Source organism: Chenopodium album, chromosome 10, assembly GCF_948465745.1.
Source record: "Chenopodium album chromosome 10, dcCheAlbu1.1, whole genome shotgun sequence".
NCBI classification, from domain to species: domain Eukaryota; kingdom Viridiplantae; phylum Streptophyta; class Magnoliopsida; order Caryophyllales; family Amaranthaceae; genus Chenopodium; species Chenopodium album.
Genome location: NC_137843.1, coordinates 9,135,295 through 9,154,845, shown reverse-complemented (window position 1 = coordinate 9,154,845; position 19,551 = coordinate 9,135,295). Strand labels below are relative to the sequence as shown.

Sequence of the window (19,551 nt, the reverse complement as noted above, 5' to 3'; positions counted from 1 at the left end):
TCCGTAACTATTTTGCTTTTGAGCAAAAAATTATAAAAGTTGCTCATTCCCTACTAAACGATTTAATGATTTATTATTTGTTTGGTTCATGTATAACATGAGATTTTGGTTCGTGTAAAAAATGAGATTAGAAGTAGAAATTCTTGGGAACTCGAAGACTAAGGAGTGTTTAAACTGTAATGGGCTGGTTACAAATAGAGCTAATCAAAACTAGCCCAGCCCGATTTTGGGCAGCAATTTCAACCCGAATTTTTTATTTTTTGGGCGGGCTTGGCAATGCATTTTTACGTTATTTTAGTTCATTTTATAGCCCAGCCTGAAAAACCTGGACGGCAGCACTGCCTGGCCATTTTAGGCGAATTTGGACATGAAAATTTTGGCCCAAAGCTAGGCCCGGCCCAAAAAATTGGCAGATTGTTTATGCCTCGACCTGCCCATTGATCAGGTCTAGTTACAAACATCGAAGATTGCACCTCCTAAAAATTATGAGTTATGATCATCATATTTTTGTACATATTTTTGTACATGTAATCACATTACAGAAAGAAAATTTACCTCTTTGCCGGAATATGGAGTATTATAACATCTCTTACCAATTCGAATCCTTTCCTACTCAGAACTTTCGGCGAAACTGAGGTTCGAATATTCCTTGAAAACATACTAAACCCAACATACACAGATACTCATACTTCCCTATTATGTCTTGTCTTTGTCTTCGGGCGAATTCAGAGCAATGCACGGCTTTACTCAGGTGCTAATACTCAAATACAACACTTATATTCTACTACTAAAAGCATATCTTACAATTTCAAAGTTCATAGCCTGGGAACTTTGATTTTTCTGGATGAAGAAGATCAAAAAAGAAACAAGCAGCTCCTGCAAGTCCTAGGAAAAGAGAATAAGCATGATCCGTCCCACCAGAATTATTCTCTGCATTTACCAGCTGACTTCCTTTATGATACAAGAAGCTTCCAAACGCCTTTGCTCGCTCTGCATATATGGCTTCTCCTGTCAACTTATAGAGGGAGAGGAAAGCATATGCATTTCCAGCCACCCCATCATCAAGTCCCACCTTCTTCACAAGACCGCTCTTCCAGACCACTCCCCCTGCTTCTATGGCTCCATCACGGAATTCTCTTTCATTGGGGAAAACCTGTATGCAGTAACCAAAACCAATGTTCATCATACAAACATCCTAGAACACACAGGCCTGCTAATACACGTGTTTAAAATGTACGGTAAGGATGGTAACCAGGAGACTGTGTTTAGATCTACATGTCCTAATTACCAATAAAAACTAGGGTAGGATGAGAAATCTAAAACCCATCATGGGGATGCAAGGAGAAGCACACGCCAAAGCTATCACCCACGACTAGCCTCATGATGTACAAAGCTTGGATGACAAAACTAAAAAAATGCTAAAGCTACAAACCTGTGAGGCCTTGCACAAAGTGATAACCATGCTGGTTGCACCATGAGACCACTGGACCAAGTTATCCCTAGGGTTCCCATCACTTGATGGGTAGTTTCCACTCATTGGGAATCTTTTACTCATAATATACCTCAGCGTCTTCTTGACATCCTCAGCATCATCTCCTGAGAGGGGGAAGTGAAGCAAAACATGCAAAATCCCTGCAAGGCCATGAGCGGCACCAAAGTATCTCGTCCCATGCCATCTGTACATCAAAGGACACAATGGATTATCAGAGGCTCCTGCTCTACCCCCTGCTAAAATAGCTGCAACAACAGGCATCAGCAGATCATTTGGCAATGCTTCTTCACCAAGGTGCATTTTTATGAACAAAGCTGCCCATAAAAATCCTGCTCTTCCACATAGAAGGTCATATGACATTCCAAAACCCCCTTCTTCAGGTCCAACCGGAAGTGCTTTTTCTTGTGCTACCTGAAAGTCATAATATGGCATAAGTTTTATGTATCATTACTTAACTAACAAGGAGAAAACAGACGCAATCAACAATCATAGTCAGAACATAATCTATAATAGACCGATCAAGCAGCTAAGAAGGACTACATACTGAAAAGCCCTACCATGACCTATTAGGCTGTTATTTCTTTCAAAATATTTCTTGCCACTTCTACAAAGACGTGTAATAATTGTACTTTAAAAAATATCGTATTTTATATTTTAATCAAAAATCAGAAGTGATATAAGCATTTAAGGACAATTTGGTTAATACAAAGTATGAAGTAATATCTTACATTAGGGGCATAGTGCTTTCAACTTGAAATTTAGGCTATCAAGTTAGAAATTATGCATAATCATCAACTACGGTGTATCTTTTTTTTTTTTTTTTTTTTTTTTTTTTTTTTTTTTTGAGGAACTACTATGGTGTATCTAGATGAGGAAGCAAGTACACAATATTTGCAGCTTTTTCATTTGACTTCTTCCCCATTAGTAGTAACAATATCTTTCAAATAGATGATCTTCCCAGCAAGACATGATTTCTGATCTCCCAAACAAGAGATGAAAACATCTTTCCTGTGGGCATCAAGGTACTGATGAAGACAAAATACATAGGATGATAACAATAGAAATTTGAAACATGCTCAGCAAGAGTTAAAACCTCAATAAACATGTCAAGAAAATGTCCACGGCTTTGATGGTCCCCCACATAGTTCATGATGACAGCACCAAGTGCATAAATTCCTCCTCTACCACTCAAAAATGTTACAAGTCTGCACAACAATAGTAAGTCACAGTCAAGATACCAATTTACATCTTTATCTATATCAAATATCTAAATTAAACATAAGTTAGCAAGTATAACCGGCAAATATGAAATTATAATGTGTGTGTGTGTGTGTGTGTGTGGTTGTTGCCCATCAGACACCATTATTATTAATCAGAGCTATGCAACTGTCAAGGCCACACATACAATTCATTGGTCTGTCTATTCCACTTCTATCAGCAATCAAAGGCGAAGAAATATCTATCGATAATAGTAATTCTATTGTTCAACTTCCAACTAAGGGATGCATCTACTGACTCATGTAAGTCAAGTGTAACTAACCATGCATAATAAAGGTGGCAAACTTAACCAATCCTTATTAACTCAAATGACCTCATTGCCAACCAAAATTAACCTAACAGTACGTCCATGTCCTTGATGTCAGCAAATTTATGAGGAGGAACTTTATTTTCTTCTTTATTATGGAGACCAGTAAGCATGGGCCCAAAATGGACCACTATTCCACCAATATTATGTCAAGCCCAAGCCCAGATGGGTAACTGTCAACTCTTCACCCCTTTCGTCAAGAACTCAAATCCTGAAATCAGGAGGTAGACAGTCTAGACAAAATATCACATTGCCTCAGCCCTCGGTTCCCATCAAGAAAGAACTTGACCTCATGATCTCATCCCGACTGATTAGAAAAACTAACAAAACTGAGTAAATATTATTATTTCACATGAAACCAAATTCTCTATCTCACTTCATGTACTATCCTACATTATCGGTCGGTATTCGCACTATGCTATGAGCACTATTTTTTTCAAATTCAAAGTACCAAGTATATAGACATCAACAGAGTAACAATTTTTGTTCGCAAAAGATAAGGTTTGATCCCTACCCTACCTCGACATTCCTTATTCATGTTGGCATGTATAACCCATCCCAAAATGATGGATCATTACAAGCTTGGAAAAAATAGCATCACTTATTATGTAGTCCACCCCATGTCCCATACTTAATAATGGTACATGCTCACCACATCAGTATTGCAATTGAAGCACAGTCCTACGAGTACAAATAATAAGTTCAACACTCAAATCATTCGTTGGTTTTTCACGTGGGAAATAAACTATACCCTATAAATATCAACGCTGTTGGGAAGAAAATTCTACTCATGTTGGCGATGTTGCTTATATTGGCTAGGAGTCTGGGACCACAAATATACCGAATCATGAGATGCATTTTTTATACTACGTATATGGATTAGCGGTTTTAAGCTCTTTTAAGCGCTATTAAGCTAGTAACGATATTAAAGCTATAACCGCTAGTAAATTTCTAATCTACTAGTATTGTAAATGACTTGCTTATCTTTGTACAATGGTAAATACTTTTATACAATGTTATAATGGATGCGAGAAAGACTAAACAAAATCAACAAATAAAAACACAGAGGTTCAACATTGATCACTTGTAAAGTTACAATGCAATTAGATACATCCACAAGCAATCTCTAATGGTTCAGGTATTATGTTAACTTTAATTAAGTCCAAAAATTGTTCCATCCCAAAACCAGTTAACCAATGTTAAAGTTCACTAGTCCAAAAAATGTTTCACCTAGAATTATTTCCATCCTTCCTTATTGTATATTCCATATTTCATTTAAGGTTTTGTTCTATATTTATTTTTATTATAGGAATCACAACTTTACTCTCGCATAACATGCATTTGATCATACTACTTTTGTCTCTTATCAATTCAACTCGATGAACGATTGAGTAAAAGTAAAAAATAACAACGGGCAAATAATTAGAGCAACTTCCCACAATATTGCTAGAATAAAAATAAATTCCCTTTATGCGTCGATTTAGAAACTAATTCCCTAAATACCATCCATGTAGGATCGGTGTTAAGTATATTTTTTTTTATTTTCAACTTAAAAGCACTTAAAACCGCTAATGACAATAGCGGCTAAGGAGGGGATTCTACTCCTTTCCGACTCTATCTCACTCCTTAACAATCTACAGGATAGCTGCGGTATGGATGTTTCAATAACTTGGATGCTAAAAAAGATTAGGGAAGTGGGTGCAACGTTCCAAAGATGTGCAATTTTGAAAGTCCCGAGAGAACAGGTTCAAAGAGCAAACGACATTGCAAGAAGATGTCGGTTTTCTATTTCTAATTATTAGTAGTTTTGTGCAGTTGCTTTTGCTATTGTTAAAAAAAATAATAATAAAATAAAAAAATAAATAAAAAAAAAACATTATCCATGATAGAGGACTATTCAACGGCTACATAAAAATTGTGGCCACTATATTAGTTTTTAATCTAGACCTTTTATTTTTTAGGAGGAGATCATATCCATTCATTTATTTGACTTTTTATTTTTTAAAATTCAAGGCAAAAAACAATCTAATCAAAAACTGCTTTTAACCAAAAAAAAAAACTGCTTCTCCATTAACATAGATGTTCCGATTTTCAAAATTGTTTTCCAACAAACCTTACAATAAGAGATTGGAAAATAATTTCCATGTACATAGTATAAATGTATAATAAATTGGGAGTTCTATTTATGTAATCAAATACGGGAGTAGCAAAAACAATATACAATGGTACAAATAAAAGAGATGATTAATGATGGAACTTTGGCGCTGAAGTTCTGATCTCTAATCGGTTATGTATGACCTTTGATTCTTTGAAAACAATGAATTCATGGTTAGAGATGGAGTTGTATGATGATCAAGTAGTGTAGATTGTAGAGAGGAAGGGGATAAAGCCTAATTTTTTAAAAATAGAATATTTTTGTCAAAGTCAACTAAATGAATGATGTTGATTTAATATTGAGAAGTGTATGGCCATGATTTAAAAATTACAGTGGCTACAAAATTTGTGTAGCCATTGTAAAATTGTCCATCCATGATGGGCACCATCAAATATCTTTTAATTTTAAAGGGGCTTTCTAATGTGCAAATGTTAACACCTAACAGATTCTATATTAACATAATTATTGTAACATATCAAATGAAAATATATACATAATTAATTTAAAATTGAAGAAGTTTATAAATTTCCCTTTAAGACTCGCCATTTCCATGTATGAGATTACCAATATTTACGGTTGTTAGCCTTGTTCACTTCACGTTAGATAAACAAAATTTTAAAAGAGAGAATAAAGTATACGCGTAAACAGCAAACCTTGAAGAATGAGCGATGGAGGCACACGCCCTCACAAGATCAGCACATAAAAGCAAGTCCTGTTGAGAACCGGTGGCCTGGAATGAGCGGAAGCAAGTGAAGGCTGTCCCCATCAACCCCGTGTATACCGTGGGATCTAATTCCTGGCTCTCCACTCTTCCCTTGTCCTTCCACGTCACGTCCACAACCTGTTTAATTGGTAAAAGCCAATTTTAAATTAATATCCCCTTTGTCTTATGTTTTCTTTTCTCTACTCTTTCAGATAATAAACATGCTTTTCTTGCCTCTTGGGCTCAGAAGCTCAGAACTAGAAGGTACCCTATGCGTGAGGACTTGTTACACCATTTTGTCATTTACACATTCTCAATAGAGGATTCAATACTCCACCCTTTTTTAAGTGCACCAGTTTGATCGACACAAAGTTTTAAAATCGTGAGTTGAATGCTTAAAAGAACGAAGGGAATTTTTTCATTTCAAAATTTCTAACATGGGAAGTACAAGTATAACTCAAAATTTTTAGGGTGTGATTTATTCGTGTCTTAAAAATTATCAATTTAAAGCCATGTTTAATTATTGATGATTGAGTCCAATTAAGCTTAAATATAAGGAGAAAATCAGGGTTAATCAAATCCAAAATGTTACGTTGAAGAGGTGAACACACCTTGATCAATTCGTAATTCGTTAATCACGTTGTATTTGTAGTCAATTTTTAAAATCAATTTTAAATATACGAAGCAGTTACACTTCACTTTCAACATTAAAAAATAAATAAATAAATAAATAAAAAATAAAAACTAATGAATGAGGGACTAGATAATCAATCAATAATGCAAACCTCAATTCCAAAATTTCCTAAAATGTATGACATTATGCACAAATTTCTGTAATTCCATCTAACCTTCTCAATTACTCAGCAATTTCAATAATTTTACACCAATTTTAATTTTAGACCGATGAACAACCTAATTAGTCCGCTTTTACTTACAAAGTTTAAGCTAAAAACAACACATCCATTTCATTCAGCTAATTATTAATTAATAAAAAATGGTGCAAGTAATTAATACTTCTCCAAAATTACCTGGTCTTTTAGCTGAACGGCAGCACTGAAAAAAGTATGATCATCAGGAATGAACATAAACTGAGACAACTCAGTAGCCGTCCGATCATCATCACCAACAAGGGAATTCAGCCATTGATTATTTCTCTCTTCACGTTGTTGTCGATGATCACCTTCATCAGATGCACACTCTACAATTGATGGCGACATTTTATTTTCTCTCTCCTCTCTTTGAAATTGTTAGATGACGCTTCTAGTTTAATCTAAAATTCTGGGATTATAATTCTGTTGGCGTTTAACATAGAAAATGCAAGAATTCCTTTATTTGTTTTGTGAAGTTGTGTGAGTTTATATACTGAGAAAGGAAAGGTGGATAAAAGTAAGGGTGACAAATTAATAGAGAAGAGTGAATAGAATAGCTTGATCATTATTCATCAATAGATAGAGTATTTATACAAAACCTAAGAATATAAAATAGGAAATAATCTTCCTAAAAAATATACTAATCTAATCATAAACCCTAAAGGTATATTCTCAAAATAATATCTTAACATAAGATAATACTAAACATATTATTATCATAACAATATCTATACGGAAAATATATCACATATATTTTCCGATATATCTATCTCTAACAAAGGGAAAGAATATATAAGACACGTGCCTTATTATCTATGCGTTTGGTGTCATTGTTTTAAAGGTTTGGCCGTTGGATTGCGCCGAGTATCAACACAACAAAACTACGGCCTTGTTCCTTTGGTTTTTAGATTTTTAGCCTTGTGATATGTATCGTTGTGGCCTTGTGGGGTCTTTTTCTTATGTTTGCTTTTATACTCCTTTCGTCTCATAAAATAATATAATATCTAAAGAATACTCTTTCGATTTTAAATACTTGCTCTATTTTTATATGCGCGGTGTTATAGGAGAAATTGAAGAAAGTAATAAAAATATAGAAGTAGTGCAGTTGGTACAAGAATAAAAAATTGTAAAAAGCAAAGGTAGTTGAGAGAATAGGAGGAGAGGATATAAAATTTTGATTTATGTTGGATACAATAGTTGACAGAAATGAACTAAATATTAGAAAAGTTTTTCAAATAAAAAAATAAAGCAAGTATTTAAAAACGATCAAAAATAAAAGGTAGACCAAATATTTTAAAACGGAGTGATTATTAACTTATGTTGGGCGTGTAATTTTAGAAGAGTGTTGGTAGTAGAGTTTTGTACAAAATTTTGAATAAAACCTTATAGATGGGTTGTCCCATAGAAGTAACTAGGTTAAATCCCGTGTCATGCACGGTTATAATTAAATTTTACAATAAATAAATAATAAATAATGGTGTTGATTCAACGATAATTTATCCAAAAAAATTATTTGTAACAAAATAACTTGAATTTTAATTAGTTTATACCAATACTAAATATGAAAGGTTATTGAATTGGATTTGTATAAATAAATGAATATAGTAATAGAAACTTAGAAGGTATAAGGTTTTATATAAGAAAATTAAAATATTAGCTTAGGTTAGTACCCATATACGAACTCATATACATTTGTCCTTAAATTGTTGACACACTTTGATCGACATAATATGAAATTTTAGTTGAGTTCATTTTACTTTAGGATAATTAGTATTCAATAATCAACTTTTTAAATATATCTTTAGTGAGTAGTAGGGGTTTTTATTTTTTAAATAATCACATAAATGTTTAGAATAATTAAATAATTTCCAATATATGTTGTGTACAAAGTTATTTTGTTCTTATAAATGTTACGTATAATTTTAAGATTAATACAAAGTATGCTACCAAAATGATTTTTCTTTTTTTAATTAAAATAAATTTTATTATCAAATGATAGAAGTTGAAGAAAAAAAATTGATATTGATAATATTATAACAATTTGGAAAAGAATATATTCCAATACATTATTTTTAATCAATGTTAGTATTTTTGTAACTAAAAGTTTCCTAGTATATAGAATATATGTAAAAATTTAATTGAATATAATTGGATTAAATTAAATATGTTGTCAAAAAATTAAAAAGGAAAGGAAAAAAAAGGCGGGAAAATTTTTAACCAGGAAATGACAAGTGTCATTCCTGGTTTCGCCCTTAGTATAGATTATTGATTATTGATTATTGATTGATTGATGATTATTGATGATTGGGAATTTCCGAATTTGGAATGGTCACATGCTTATTTTAATTACGTGCACAAAAGTAGTTGGAGATTTGGAGTGATTCTTACAACTCTATACAAGTAATAGCAAGTTTGGTCTAGTGAAAATGGTGTCTAGTAAAAAGGGTTCTATCTTTTAATCTTGAGGTTGGGGGTTCAATCTCCACTAAAAGCATTTTAGGGTGGGGATTTCCTTACCCTTCCCCCTCACTCTCAAATGCCTAGCCCGCTAACCCGAGTCAGGAGGATCGGTGAGAGGTTCCGGCTCGGTAGAACTCTTCTCCTTACCAACTTTAAAAATTAAAAATAAATAAAAAAAAAGTAAATAAAAAAAAATAGATAAGGTGGTCTTATACAAATGTTACTTGGAATTTTGTTATGTATGTAAAAATTACAAAAATTAAATATTAGCCATTTGCACTAGGCGCACCGCGCTTTCCTCGTAAATACTTTTAATTAAAATGAGAGATTATATATATTTTCGTCTCCTTTTGTTCTTGTGTTTGATTTTTCAAAATCTTAACAAAAATATTCTATATAATGTTTTAAAAAAATTGTGAGATTGTGTTATAGTTCGTCTCAATGTGTAGTATTTTATGTTACAATAATTAAATAATAGAGAAAGTATGAATACATAATTAAAGAATAGATCAAGTATGAATTTTGGGAGAAGAAAAAGGAAAAAAAAAAAAAAAAACTGGATCATTATTATACAATAAATAACAGTGAAACTGTTTTTTTCTCTTTGACAAGACCCACTTATATATGGTATTCAGGTATTCTCTCACATACACGGGGCTCACATGCATATGATCTAATGACAATAGATTTTTGCTATATGAGGAGTTCTCATTTTCCTCGCCTTAAGAAGCAAAGAATTTCAAGAGTAGAATCCGTGTGTTTCTCACTCATATTCTTACCTATTATGATTTTTTTTTCTTCATTGAGAGTGTTTATACTTTATATTCATTAGTCTGTAAAGTAAGTGTGTAACACATTTTTACGGAGCACATTAGAGATACATACATAGGACAGGAATTATTATAGATAATTAAGGTTATCGCCAAATTTAATTTGCTTATAAGTTATGATGATTGCTACAATTAGCTAGAGAAATGATTGAATTTATTTATTTTTCTTTCTTAATTGGCAATTACTTCAATTCGTGTGTTTTTATTGTGCTTGATTTAATATAGAGTTATCTCCACTCAATTTATTTGTCAATTATGCTAATTGAAATACAATAATTAAATAATAGAGAAAGTGTGAACATAATGAATACATAATAAGTATGAAATTTCGGAGAAGGAAAAAGGCATAAAAAGAAAACAGAAACATCATTATGCTACACGTAACGAGTGATCAAACTGTTTTTTCTCGTTCACATGAACCAATTATGTATGGTATTCTCTCACTTACACAAGGCTCACATGCATATAAATTTTCGCTGTATGAGGAGTTCTCGTTTTCCTCACCTCAAGAAAAGAATTTGTGTTTTCCGCTCATTCTTACCTATTATGAACAATTTTCTTCATTGAGAGTGCTTATGTTCATAAGTCTCTAAAGTAAGTGTATAACACAATCTCACATTAGAGATACTATAGCAAATTATATTAAAAAATTAGAGTTTACAAAATGTTCATAAGTCTCTAAAGTAAGTGTATAACACAATCTCACATTAGAGATACTATAGCAAATTATATTAAAAAATTAGAGTTTACAACATACAAAATAAGAACTAAAACTTACCACTACATGGCTTTTAACATTTAAGCCTTTATAGCTTTCGACACTAAAAACCATATTACATAAATGGGGTTGGCCGGACATGTTGCGGATAAGGACCTCTTTATAGGCCCAAGAGCGGATACCTACTTCAAAACACAAAGAGAGCAGAGAGTACTGAAACTGTTTAATCATGGCTAGTTTAACCTTACCTAGTGGGATCAACTTATCACCAAGTAAGGCCATCAAACTGATCACTTGGACATGTGACCTTTCATTCATAAGCTGTTCTTGTTGGCGAGAAAGCTATGACAACGTCGAGGCTCGAAAAACCCCAAAACAAAGTTTGGGCACCTGTTTCGGCCAACACAACCATCCAATAAACTAAGTAATGCACTTATGCTAGCCCCCCCCCCCCCCCCCCTTTTTTACCAAATGTATGGGCTTGATGACATGAAATTTTCTTCATAAGTTTAGGGCTTGTTCTCATTAGATTATTTTCAGTTTAGTTGTTCAGTTCAGCTCTAATAAGTTCATTTTTTTTTAAAAAAAAACAAAAACAAAAAAACTTTTATATACACCCGGTTTACACTAATATTAGTGTACATCGAGCATTATAAGGGTAACTTTTAACTAATTTTAGGGTAACTTATTGTCTTTTTTTTGGGTAACTTTAAACATAATACAATTTTTATATAAATAGACAACAAAAAAAAGTTTTATAAAGGTAATTTAATTACATTGAATCACTAATAATTGATTTTTAGTCATTTAAAATGTGATTCTTTACTAGTAAAACATAAATAATTTTTTACTTTTTTTTGACACAATAAAACGTAGATAATTTTTATTTGTATTGGATTACTTTTATGCATATTAGAGTAACTTTTATTAATTTCAGGGATAACTTTTGATTACTTTAGGCTATTTTTATAATGGATGTACAATAATTATTGTACATCTGATTTTTTTTAAAAAAATTGTGGAAAAAAAACTCATTTGTTGCTCACAAATTTTCATTACAATTCATTACGGTCTACGGAGTACCATTTTAGTGGTTTATTGTGTGGTAATAAAAAATTAGGAACAATAACACATGTATGGAGGTTGAATTCTATTGATAAGGTAATGATCCCATAATTTCATGCAAAATTACATATAATAATAGTAAGGAATTTATAAGCAGTTACTAAACGAGTAAATGTTTTAATGTGTTTTTTTTTTTTTTTTTTCAGGAAATCTAAACGAGTAAATGTGAGACCGTCATAATTAATCTTTGTTTAATCCATTGATTCAGTAAACAAATAATCCGTATAAATCCACCCATTTTTTTTTATGATCAAAAGAATCGAGCTTGGCCATGACCAACACAGTTGAAATACTCCATCGTCTCCATGAAATTAAAAGTAAAATATATATACTCGGAACAAACTTTGACCAACACACTCAATAACGTTGCAACATTTGTGTATAACCGTTTAAGTCATAAGGCTATTTTTATGAGCCCATTGTAAACAAAAGATGGACTCAATTTCAATTTCAATTTCTCGCTTTTCTTGGCCCAACTCACTTATAATTTTGTAAGGTGGTCTTAGAGTGATGAAGCATGGTATTTAGGGCTTGTTCGGCAAAATATAGCTGTGAAGGTAGTTGTAGCTGTGGAAGTAGCTGTTATCTATGTAGGTAGCTGTTAGCTGTCAACAAGCTGTTAGTTGTGAAGATAAATAATTTAGACATGAGTTTCGGTAAAGTAGCGGTTGACTAGCTGTTATATATAAAAATCAATATTTTATTTTTAAAACTATAGATTAAATTTTCAACAGGTATCTCAAAGCTACTTCTAATATTAAAAGCTAATCTTTTTAACTTTTCATAAAAGCTACCTCCATCACTAATAGCTACCCTAACCACGACTTTGTCAAACACTCATATTTTTTGTTGGTCAAACCACTAAAAGCTACCTAAAAGTTACTCAAAAGTTAGCGCCGAATACACCCTTAATAATTTTTAATTAGTACTGTATGTTACAAATAAATACTCATACTTGGTTAAATTATTGTATAAAAACATTATATTAATTCGAAAAGGATGTAAAATAGTTGGTAGATGTTTGCAAAATTGCAAGACATTGCATATAGGAAAATGATACATACTATACTTGCATTTCTAAATTTATACGGGGTATCATATATATGGATAGTAATTAAAAGCTTAAAATGAACTGATAAAATAGTTAATGAATAGGAACAGTGTAAAAGTGATAGTTGGGTTTTTCGGATTGTATTGATCCGATTTGGGTCATTTTTGGGTAATACTTGTTCGAGATAATTTCATGCTTGGATTAGGGGTTGTTCACATTTAGTGAACTAAGCTGAACTGAACTGAACTAATTAGAGCTGAACTAGATTGAACTGAACTGAGTTAAAATGAATATTTTGGACTTGTTTGGTAAATGGTTTTTCATTGGCTTTTTAATTGGTTTTTGCCTTTTTCATTTGGTCAAACATCCAAAATTTGTGTTTGGTAAATAGCTTTTTCAGCCAATTGAAAAGCTGCCAAAATGAAAAAACTACTTGGAATAGCTTTTGGCTACCGAAGTTACTAATAATATCTAACAGCCAATTTTACCAAACATGTTTTTAGACTAATAAAAAGTCAAACAGCCAACAAAAAAAACAATACAAACAGCCAGTCAAACCAGCCAATCAAAACCAGCCGACAACCAACAGCCAACGGCCAACTATAAGGCCTTTATGAGAGAAGGAAATTAAAAGCTGAACTGAACTGAACTGATTGAAGCTAAACTAAACTGAATTGAAATTAAGCTGAAGTGAACAGACCCCTAATCATAACATTTTTGGTTCAATTACCAATGTGCTTATTTTAATACGATAATCATTTACTAATGAGTCGGATGAATTGATCCAAATCAAGACAAATGATTTCGGCTTAGATTTTAAATCAAGTTTTCAGGTCAGTTGATTCAAGGATAATTTTGTAAATATTTTTTGTTTACTCCTAATAAAATTCAACTTGCATATGGTAAACTCCCCAAAAGTAAATTAAGAAAATGTAAATACGTAGTATAAAAATTAAATAACAAAAAAAAAAAAAAAAAAAAAAAAAAAAACCTAAAAAAGGACTAAAAGAGAAACCTCAAGACCACGTGATGCGGTTATATAGCTGGCAGCCTGGCAGCCTGTTCACTTTCTTCCTCCAATTTCTCCGAATTCTAAGACTCCATTTTTTTCAAATTTCAAAATCCCTAAAAATTTAAAAAAAAAAAAACCCCAAAATCAAAACTCAAATCTCAGAAAAAAAAAAGCTTCAAACTCCAACAATGGCGTCATCTACAGCAAGAGATGAGAACGTATACATGGCGAAACTCGCCGAACAAGCCGAACGTTACGAAGAAATGGTAGAATTCATGGAGAAAGTCGTTTCAGCCGCTTGCGAAGGCGAAGAACTGACCGTCGAAGAGCGCAACCTTCTCTCCGTCGCCTACAAAAACGTCATTGGTGCTCGTCGTGCTTCATGGCGGATCGTTTCTTCGATCGAACAAAAGGAAGAAAGTCGCGGAAATGAAGATCATGTTTCCACCATTAGAGGTTACAGATCTAAGATTGAATCTGAACTTTCTAACATTTGTGATGGTATTTTGAAGCTTCTGGAATCTAAGCTTATTCCTGTTGCTATTAGTGCCGATTCTAAGGTCTTTTATCTCAAGATGAAAGGTGATTATTATCGTTATTTGGCTGAGTTTAAGACTGGATCTGAAAGGAAGGAGGCTGCTGAGAATACTCTCTCTGCTTACAAAGCTGCTCAGGTATTTTGTTTTTTTTAATTTCTTCGATTTTTCCGTTTTGTAATTTGTTCGATTTGTTTTTCGATTTGATTGATTTAGATTTTAGTTTTGATTTTGATTTATTTTTTGGTGGAAATTTGGTTGAAATTAGGATCGAATTTATGTTTTTTTGTTTAGATTGTTGATAATTCATCGGCATTGTGTTAATCGTGGTTTATATTGTTAATGTTGGCCGATCTAATTGTTAATTTTGAATTAATTTTGCATAATGTGTGATTAATTGATTCATATTTTGATTTGTCTGAAACTTGTTTGATATGACACTGTTGATTGGTATGAGGAAACGTTGAAAGAGATCATCAAAATTATTGATGTGAAAGTGATTGGAAATCTTTGTTTTATGTTGTTATATACCTTTGGAGATAGTGACATTGATATTTGTGTTGGAATTTTGTCAATTTGTTCAATCTTAAGATGCTAATTGCGTTAAACTTTACATATTGATGTTGATCTTATTTTTCTTTCGTAATCGAATTTGTTGCTGCATAAAGGTGTAACCAAAGGGAAATAGGAATTCGAAAAGAATTCATTAGAAAAGCAATTAGTACTGAATAATGTAAAAAATGTATTACTAGTATTGATCTTAGGGTTGGCATTTCATGGCAAATGAGAAGAATATCTGAATTGCTTTAGAGGGAAAATGTGATGAAAGCGATATTATAATGTGTTATCAACTTGTGTTATCAACTAGTCATAATATAGGATTATAAGGATTGTCAATTTTGATGGGATAATGGATCATTGTCCCAGGCTCAGTGATTGCTATACTTTGTTCTTTGTTTGACGTGTTTCTGTTATTGGTTGTGGTTGCTATTTTGAAGATGTTGTCTTATGTACTTTCAAAGAATTCCTTTGTTGAATGTTCTGTTTGGTCAATTGTTATGAGTTTGGTCGTTGATTGTTATGGATCGAGGGTATGTGGCGTTGTTAGCTAACTTATGACTAATGCCTGTCTTTTTCATTTAGCAGGATATTGCGAATGCTGACTTGCCTCCAACACATCCTATCCGTCTTGGTCTTGCACTTAACTTCTCAGTTTTCTACTATGAGATTCTCAATTCTCCTGATCGTGCCTGCAACTTAGCTAAACAGGTAAGAACTATAACTAGGGCAGAGATACCTCCATTTTCATATCAAGACCAGAAAGAGATTCTCTTTTCTTGCTTGATTTACAGTTTTGTTTTTCATCTTCGTTTTAATTCAGCATGTCACAAGCTTTGTATTGCATAGAGGGACTTCCTTCCTGTATTCAACTAGCAAGCCTAACATTCATTCTCGTGTTAGATGATCTCTCTGAAAATCATTTAACCTGATTAACCATTTACCATGGAAATGATTAACAATTTGCTCACAATGCTTTATGTCTTGAAATGTTGGACATTCATCAATTACATTAATTAGCTACATAACCTACATTATGCATTAATCAACTGGGGGTAGTATTTTTCACTACAGATGTTTTTGTATGATAGAATGGTATACTGCTTTCGACTTTGTAACATGCTGTTAACCAATTATCAGCTGTATATGTGTGGCTTTATTTGAAAATAATTCCGCAAGATCTATGCTGACATGCTACATACTATGAGCTCTATTTTTTATTTAACAATGTCATTTCTTTCTCAAGGCCTTTGATGAAGCAATTGCTGAGTTGGACACCCTTGGGGAAGATTCCTACAAAGACAGCACTCTGATTATGCAGCTTCTCCGGGATAACCTGACTTTGTGGACCTCCGACATGCAGGTAGGGAGTAGTTAACTTTTCTTTTTGAGGGGAATAGTTAACTCATTACTCGAATCTGCATTATACTATGTCTGTTGCCATTTCATTCCTTAATGGGTCTGTATTTTCTATTGCAGGAGGATGGAGCTGACGAGATCAAAGAGGCATCCAACAAGCAGGATGAAGAAAAGTGAAAGCTCTGAAAGCTCGTTGTTTAGAATTAGGATTTGCCTTTTGATTTGCGATGGTTTAATTTTTGAATTGAGGGTGCTGCTGAATATTTGACAGTTCCTAGCTGTTATCTTGATTCTTATTTCTAAATTATATCAAACAATATCGGATTTTTAATCTCTATCTCAATCGGTGGCCTGCCTATCTCTCTCTTTTTTGAATTCGTGATGTGATTGGGTATTCGCCTCTTGGGGTGTGCGTTAGTGCATAGATCCCACTGTTATGGGTTCTGATTGAAATTTTTGAACAAAGCATGAAAGTACAAGCCAAGTTGCATGAAATTTAATGGTTACAGATCAATTTGTTTCTTTGGGTTGATTCTGTTTAGCTGCCTTTTGCCGATTTCAATTCTGTTTAGGTGTTTTTTGGTAGTGAAGTTGTTAGCTTCTTTTGACTGTCTTAACTAGTCATAGGGGATTAGGAGTACTTAATGCCATAATTAAACTTCAACGTATTCAAGAAAATTGGGTTATGGTAAAATGTGAGTAAAAATATATAATGTACCCACTAGTCATATAATTAAAATTTGCATTTCCTTGGTAAAATGTTCTTATTCTTTGAAGTACTAAGGGCATGTTCTCTTAAGTTTAATTTCAATTCAGTTCCTTTCCTTCTTATAAAATATTCAGTTCAGTTCAGCTTCAATCAGTTTAGCTCAGTAAATCCGAACAGGCTCTAAATTTCAGAAGAAGAAAAAAAAAAAAAAAGAGTAGAAGTAGCTAAAAGTAGAAAGTTTTAGTTTCAAAATGACACACACACAATTATTTATGCATCTAAAATTGCTAGCCCGAACGATCTGGCCCAGAAATAGGACGGGTTTGGGCAAAGCCTAAATACGCATTTTTAATTAAAAATCTGAATCCGGCCCGAAAAAAGTCCGAAAAGCCCGCTATTTTTTGCGGGTTTGGACCCGAGATACTACATTAAGGCCTAGCTCGGCCCGAAATTTTGATCACCTCAAATTTAAGGCGATTGATTACTAAGAAGTAAGAATATATAGAAATTTCCCCAATCCAGCAATTCTAGATGCATAAATAATTAACCATACATAAACCTGTTACACAATCCAAATATAAAACATACTCCATAAAACATCTCAAATTTGTGCTTATTTAACTTATTCCAACTATTGATGATCTTAAGTTCTTAACTCTTAAGTTTGTATTCATTTGCCCTCAGCTAGTATCAAAATTCTAGCCATGTATATCATTTCCCATGAGGATACGAGATTGATAAAACTTCAAAAATGCATATTCTCCTCAATGACAAAATGTCCTTGTACTTTAGTTATCTCTTGAAATACTTTTTGAACTCTTTTTCTGTTGACTCAAAATCTTTTTTCCTGTCATCTTCATGAAATTCGAAGTACGGAGTAGTAGTTAAAAAGGCTGAAAGGTTCACTACATCAGTTATCTGATTATATATATTACTTAAATTTTTGGTGCTAGTCACAGAAATGAGTGCTAAGAATCGTGTCCGCTTTAATGGTTGTTTTCTTAGCACGGGCATATCTTATTGTTTCAGATTGAAATTACTAGTAGGTAGTAAGGTACTCTTTCATTTTGGTTACCAGACGGAAGGTGTTTCTTTTAAGTCGGGTGCTCAAATTTCCAAAGTCAATGTGTATGATAGAGGTCTGTTGCAGCTCTTTGGTTGTCTTAACTTTCAGACTCTAATATGAACCAACATCAACTACTTTTTAAATTTAACAAAATGGCTCCTTTGCTATTTCTCTGTTTACATACTCTATTGATTGATATTTCAAATCTAGGAAAAAAAGACTAGAAATGACTCGATTCAAATCAAAAGATTCAACCTGATGTAGGCAATTCATTTCCCACCAGATGCATGAGAATGCCAGGATGATGGTTTTTACACTGCTGTACTGGTAAGACTTGCCATATCGACATGTCGTGGGTGCCAAACAAATTGGAAGTAACCTGAGTGAGCACTTCCATCAGCGCGTAGGAATTTCTAATGAGCTCTACCAATCACAAATGTGCAAAAACTTGATATTAGCTCATTTGTGAATTATCAAAAGTAGGCTATAATTTCAAAATAGTGCTGCCTTTTGGAATGGGTTGGTGTCAAGTTGCAGCTTGAATGGGTGCAGAATCCTAACAGTTGTTATAAGTAGATAGAAACTTACACTGACCATAATTAAATTAACTCCTTATCCTGTAAGTATTTGCATGGAGTATTACAGGTTATTGTATGGTATATTCTTCTAAAATCTACAGTATGTGCTATTTTTTCCTCCGATCACCCCCAAATAGTGGGCGTCGACAAAATGAGAGATCTAACAAGAAAACAGACTTTGAGACTACTAGCAAAAATAAGGATGTTTAAAGTTGACAAGGATTCAGCTAACTAACTAAGCTGCTATCTCCTTTGGTGAGGGTGGTACATCTTTTGCTGGGTGAGGTAAGTCCTTTGGTGGGTGAGAATTTTTCCTTCGCAAGAGGTCACCAAACCTCCTTAGCAACGCTTTCCTCTTCCCTTGTGACGCCCTATCCATCTCCATATCATCAAATTGTGCATCGTCGAAGTTATCAAAAACCAGATTTTCTTCACTACTGCCAGATGATGTTGTTTGCCGATGGTAGTCCTTCACTGGGGATCCTACCAGGTCGAATATGGAACCCCCAAGGGCATCATCCTCATCTGTGTCCTCATCAATGTCCTTGCTTGACTTGCATGCTATACCAGGAATCGAAGGCCAGAACTGGTTGAGATCAAAACTGAATGTGCTACTCAATCTTCTGCCTTCTTTTGCATCCTTCTCTGTGTTCTCTGCTGCAGTTTCTTTCTTTGCCACTTTTCTCTGCTCTTTGTTCTCCTTTTCCTTTTTCTGATCTTTGTTTTCTTTCTCCTTCTTCTGCTC

At 33.2% G+C, this 19,551-nt stretch overlaps 2 protein-coding genes across 2 annotated transcripts; one reads left to right on the top strand and one right to left on the bottom strand.

Annotated features, from left to right (window-relative positions):
- Nucleotides 1–459: 459 nt before the first annotated feature.
- LOC145563443 (lanC-like protein GCL1) lies at nucleotides 460–7,338 on the bottom strand. Its single transcript, XM_081623894.1, has 5 exons — nucleotides 6,964–7,338; nucleotides 5,886–6,073; nucleotides 2,586–2,697; nucleotides 1,433–1,903; nucleotides 460–1,153 (listed from the first exon to the last, which is right to left on the bottom strand). The coding sequence occupies exons 1-5, from the start codon at nucleotides 7,150–7,152 to the stop codon at nucleotides 809–811; spliced, it is 1,305 nt and encodes a 434-aa protein (XP_081480020.1). The 5' UTR covers nucleotides 7,153–7,338; the 3' UTR covers nucleotides 460–808.
- A 6,735-nt stretch (nucleotides 7,339–14,073) lies between these two features.
- Nucleotides 14,074–16,790, top strand: LOC145562171 (14-3-3-like protein). Its single transcript, XM_081622361.1, has 4 exons — nucleotides 14,074–14,674; nucleotides 15,683–15,805; nucleotides 16,341–16,457; nucleotides 16,574–16,790. Exons 1-4 carry the CDS (start codon nucleotides 14,189–14,191, stop codon nucleotides 16,628–16,630), a joined length of 783 nt encoding a protein of 260 aa, XP_081478487.1. The 5' UTR covers nucleotides 14,074–14,188; the 3' UTR covers nucleotides 16,631–16,790.
- Nucleotides 16,791–19,551: the final 2,761 nt, after the last annotated feature.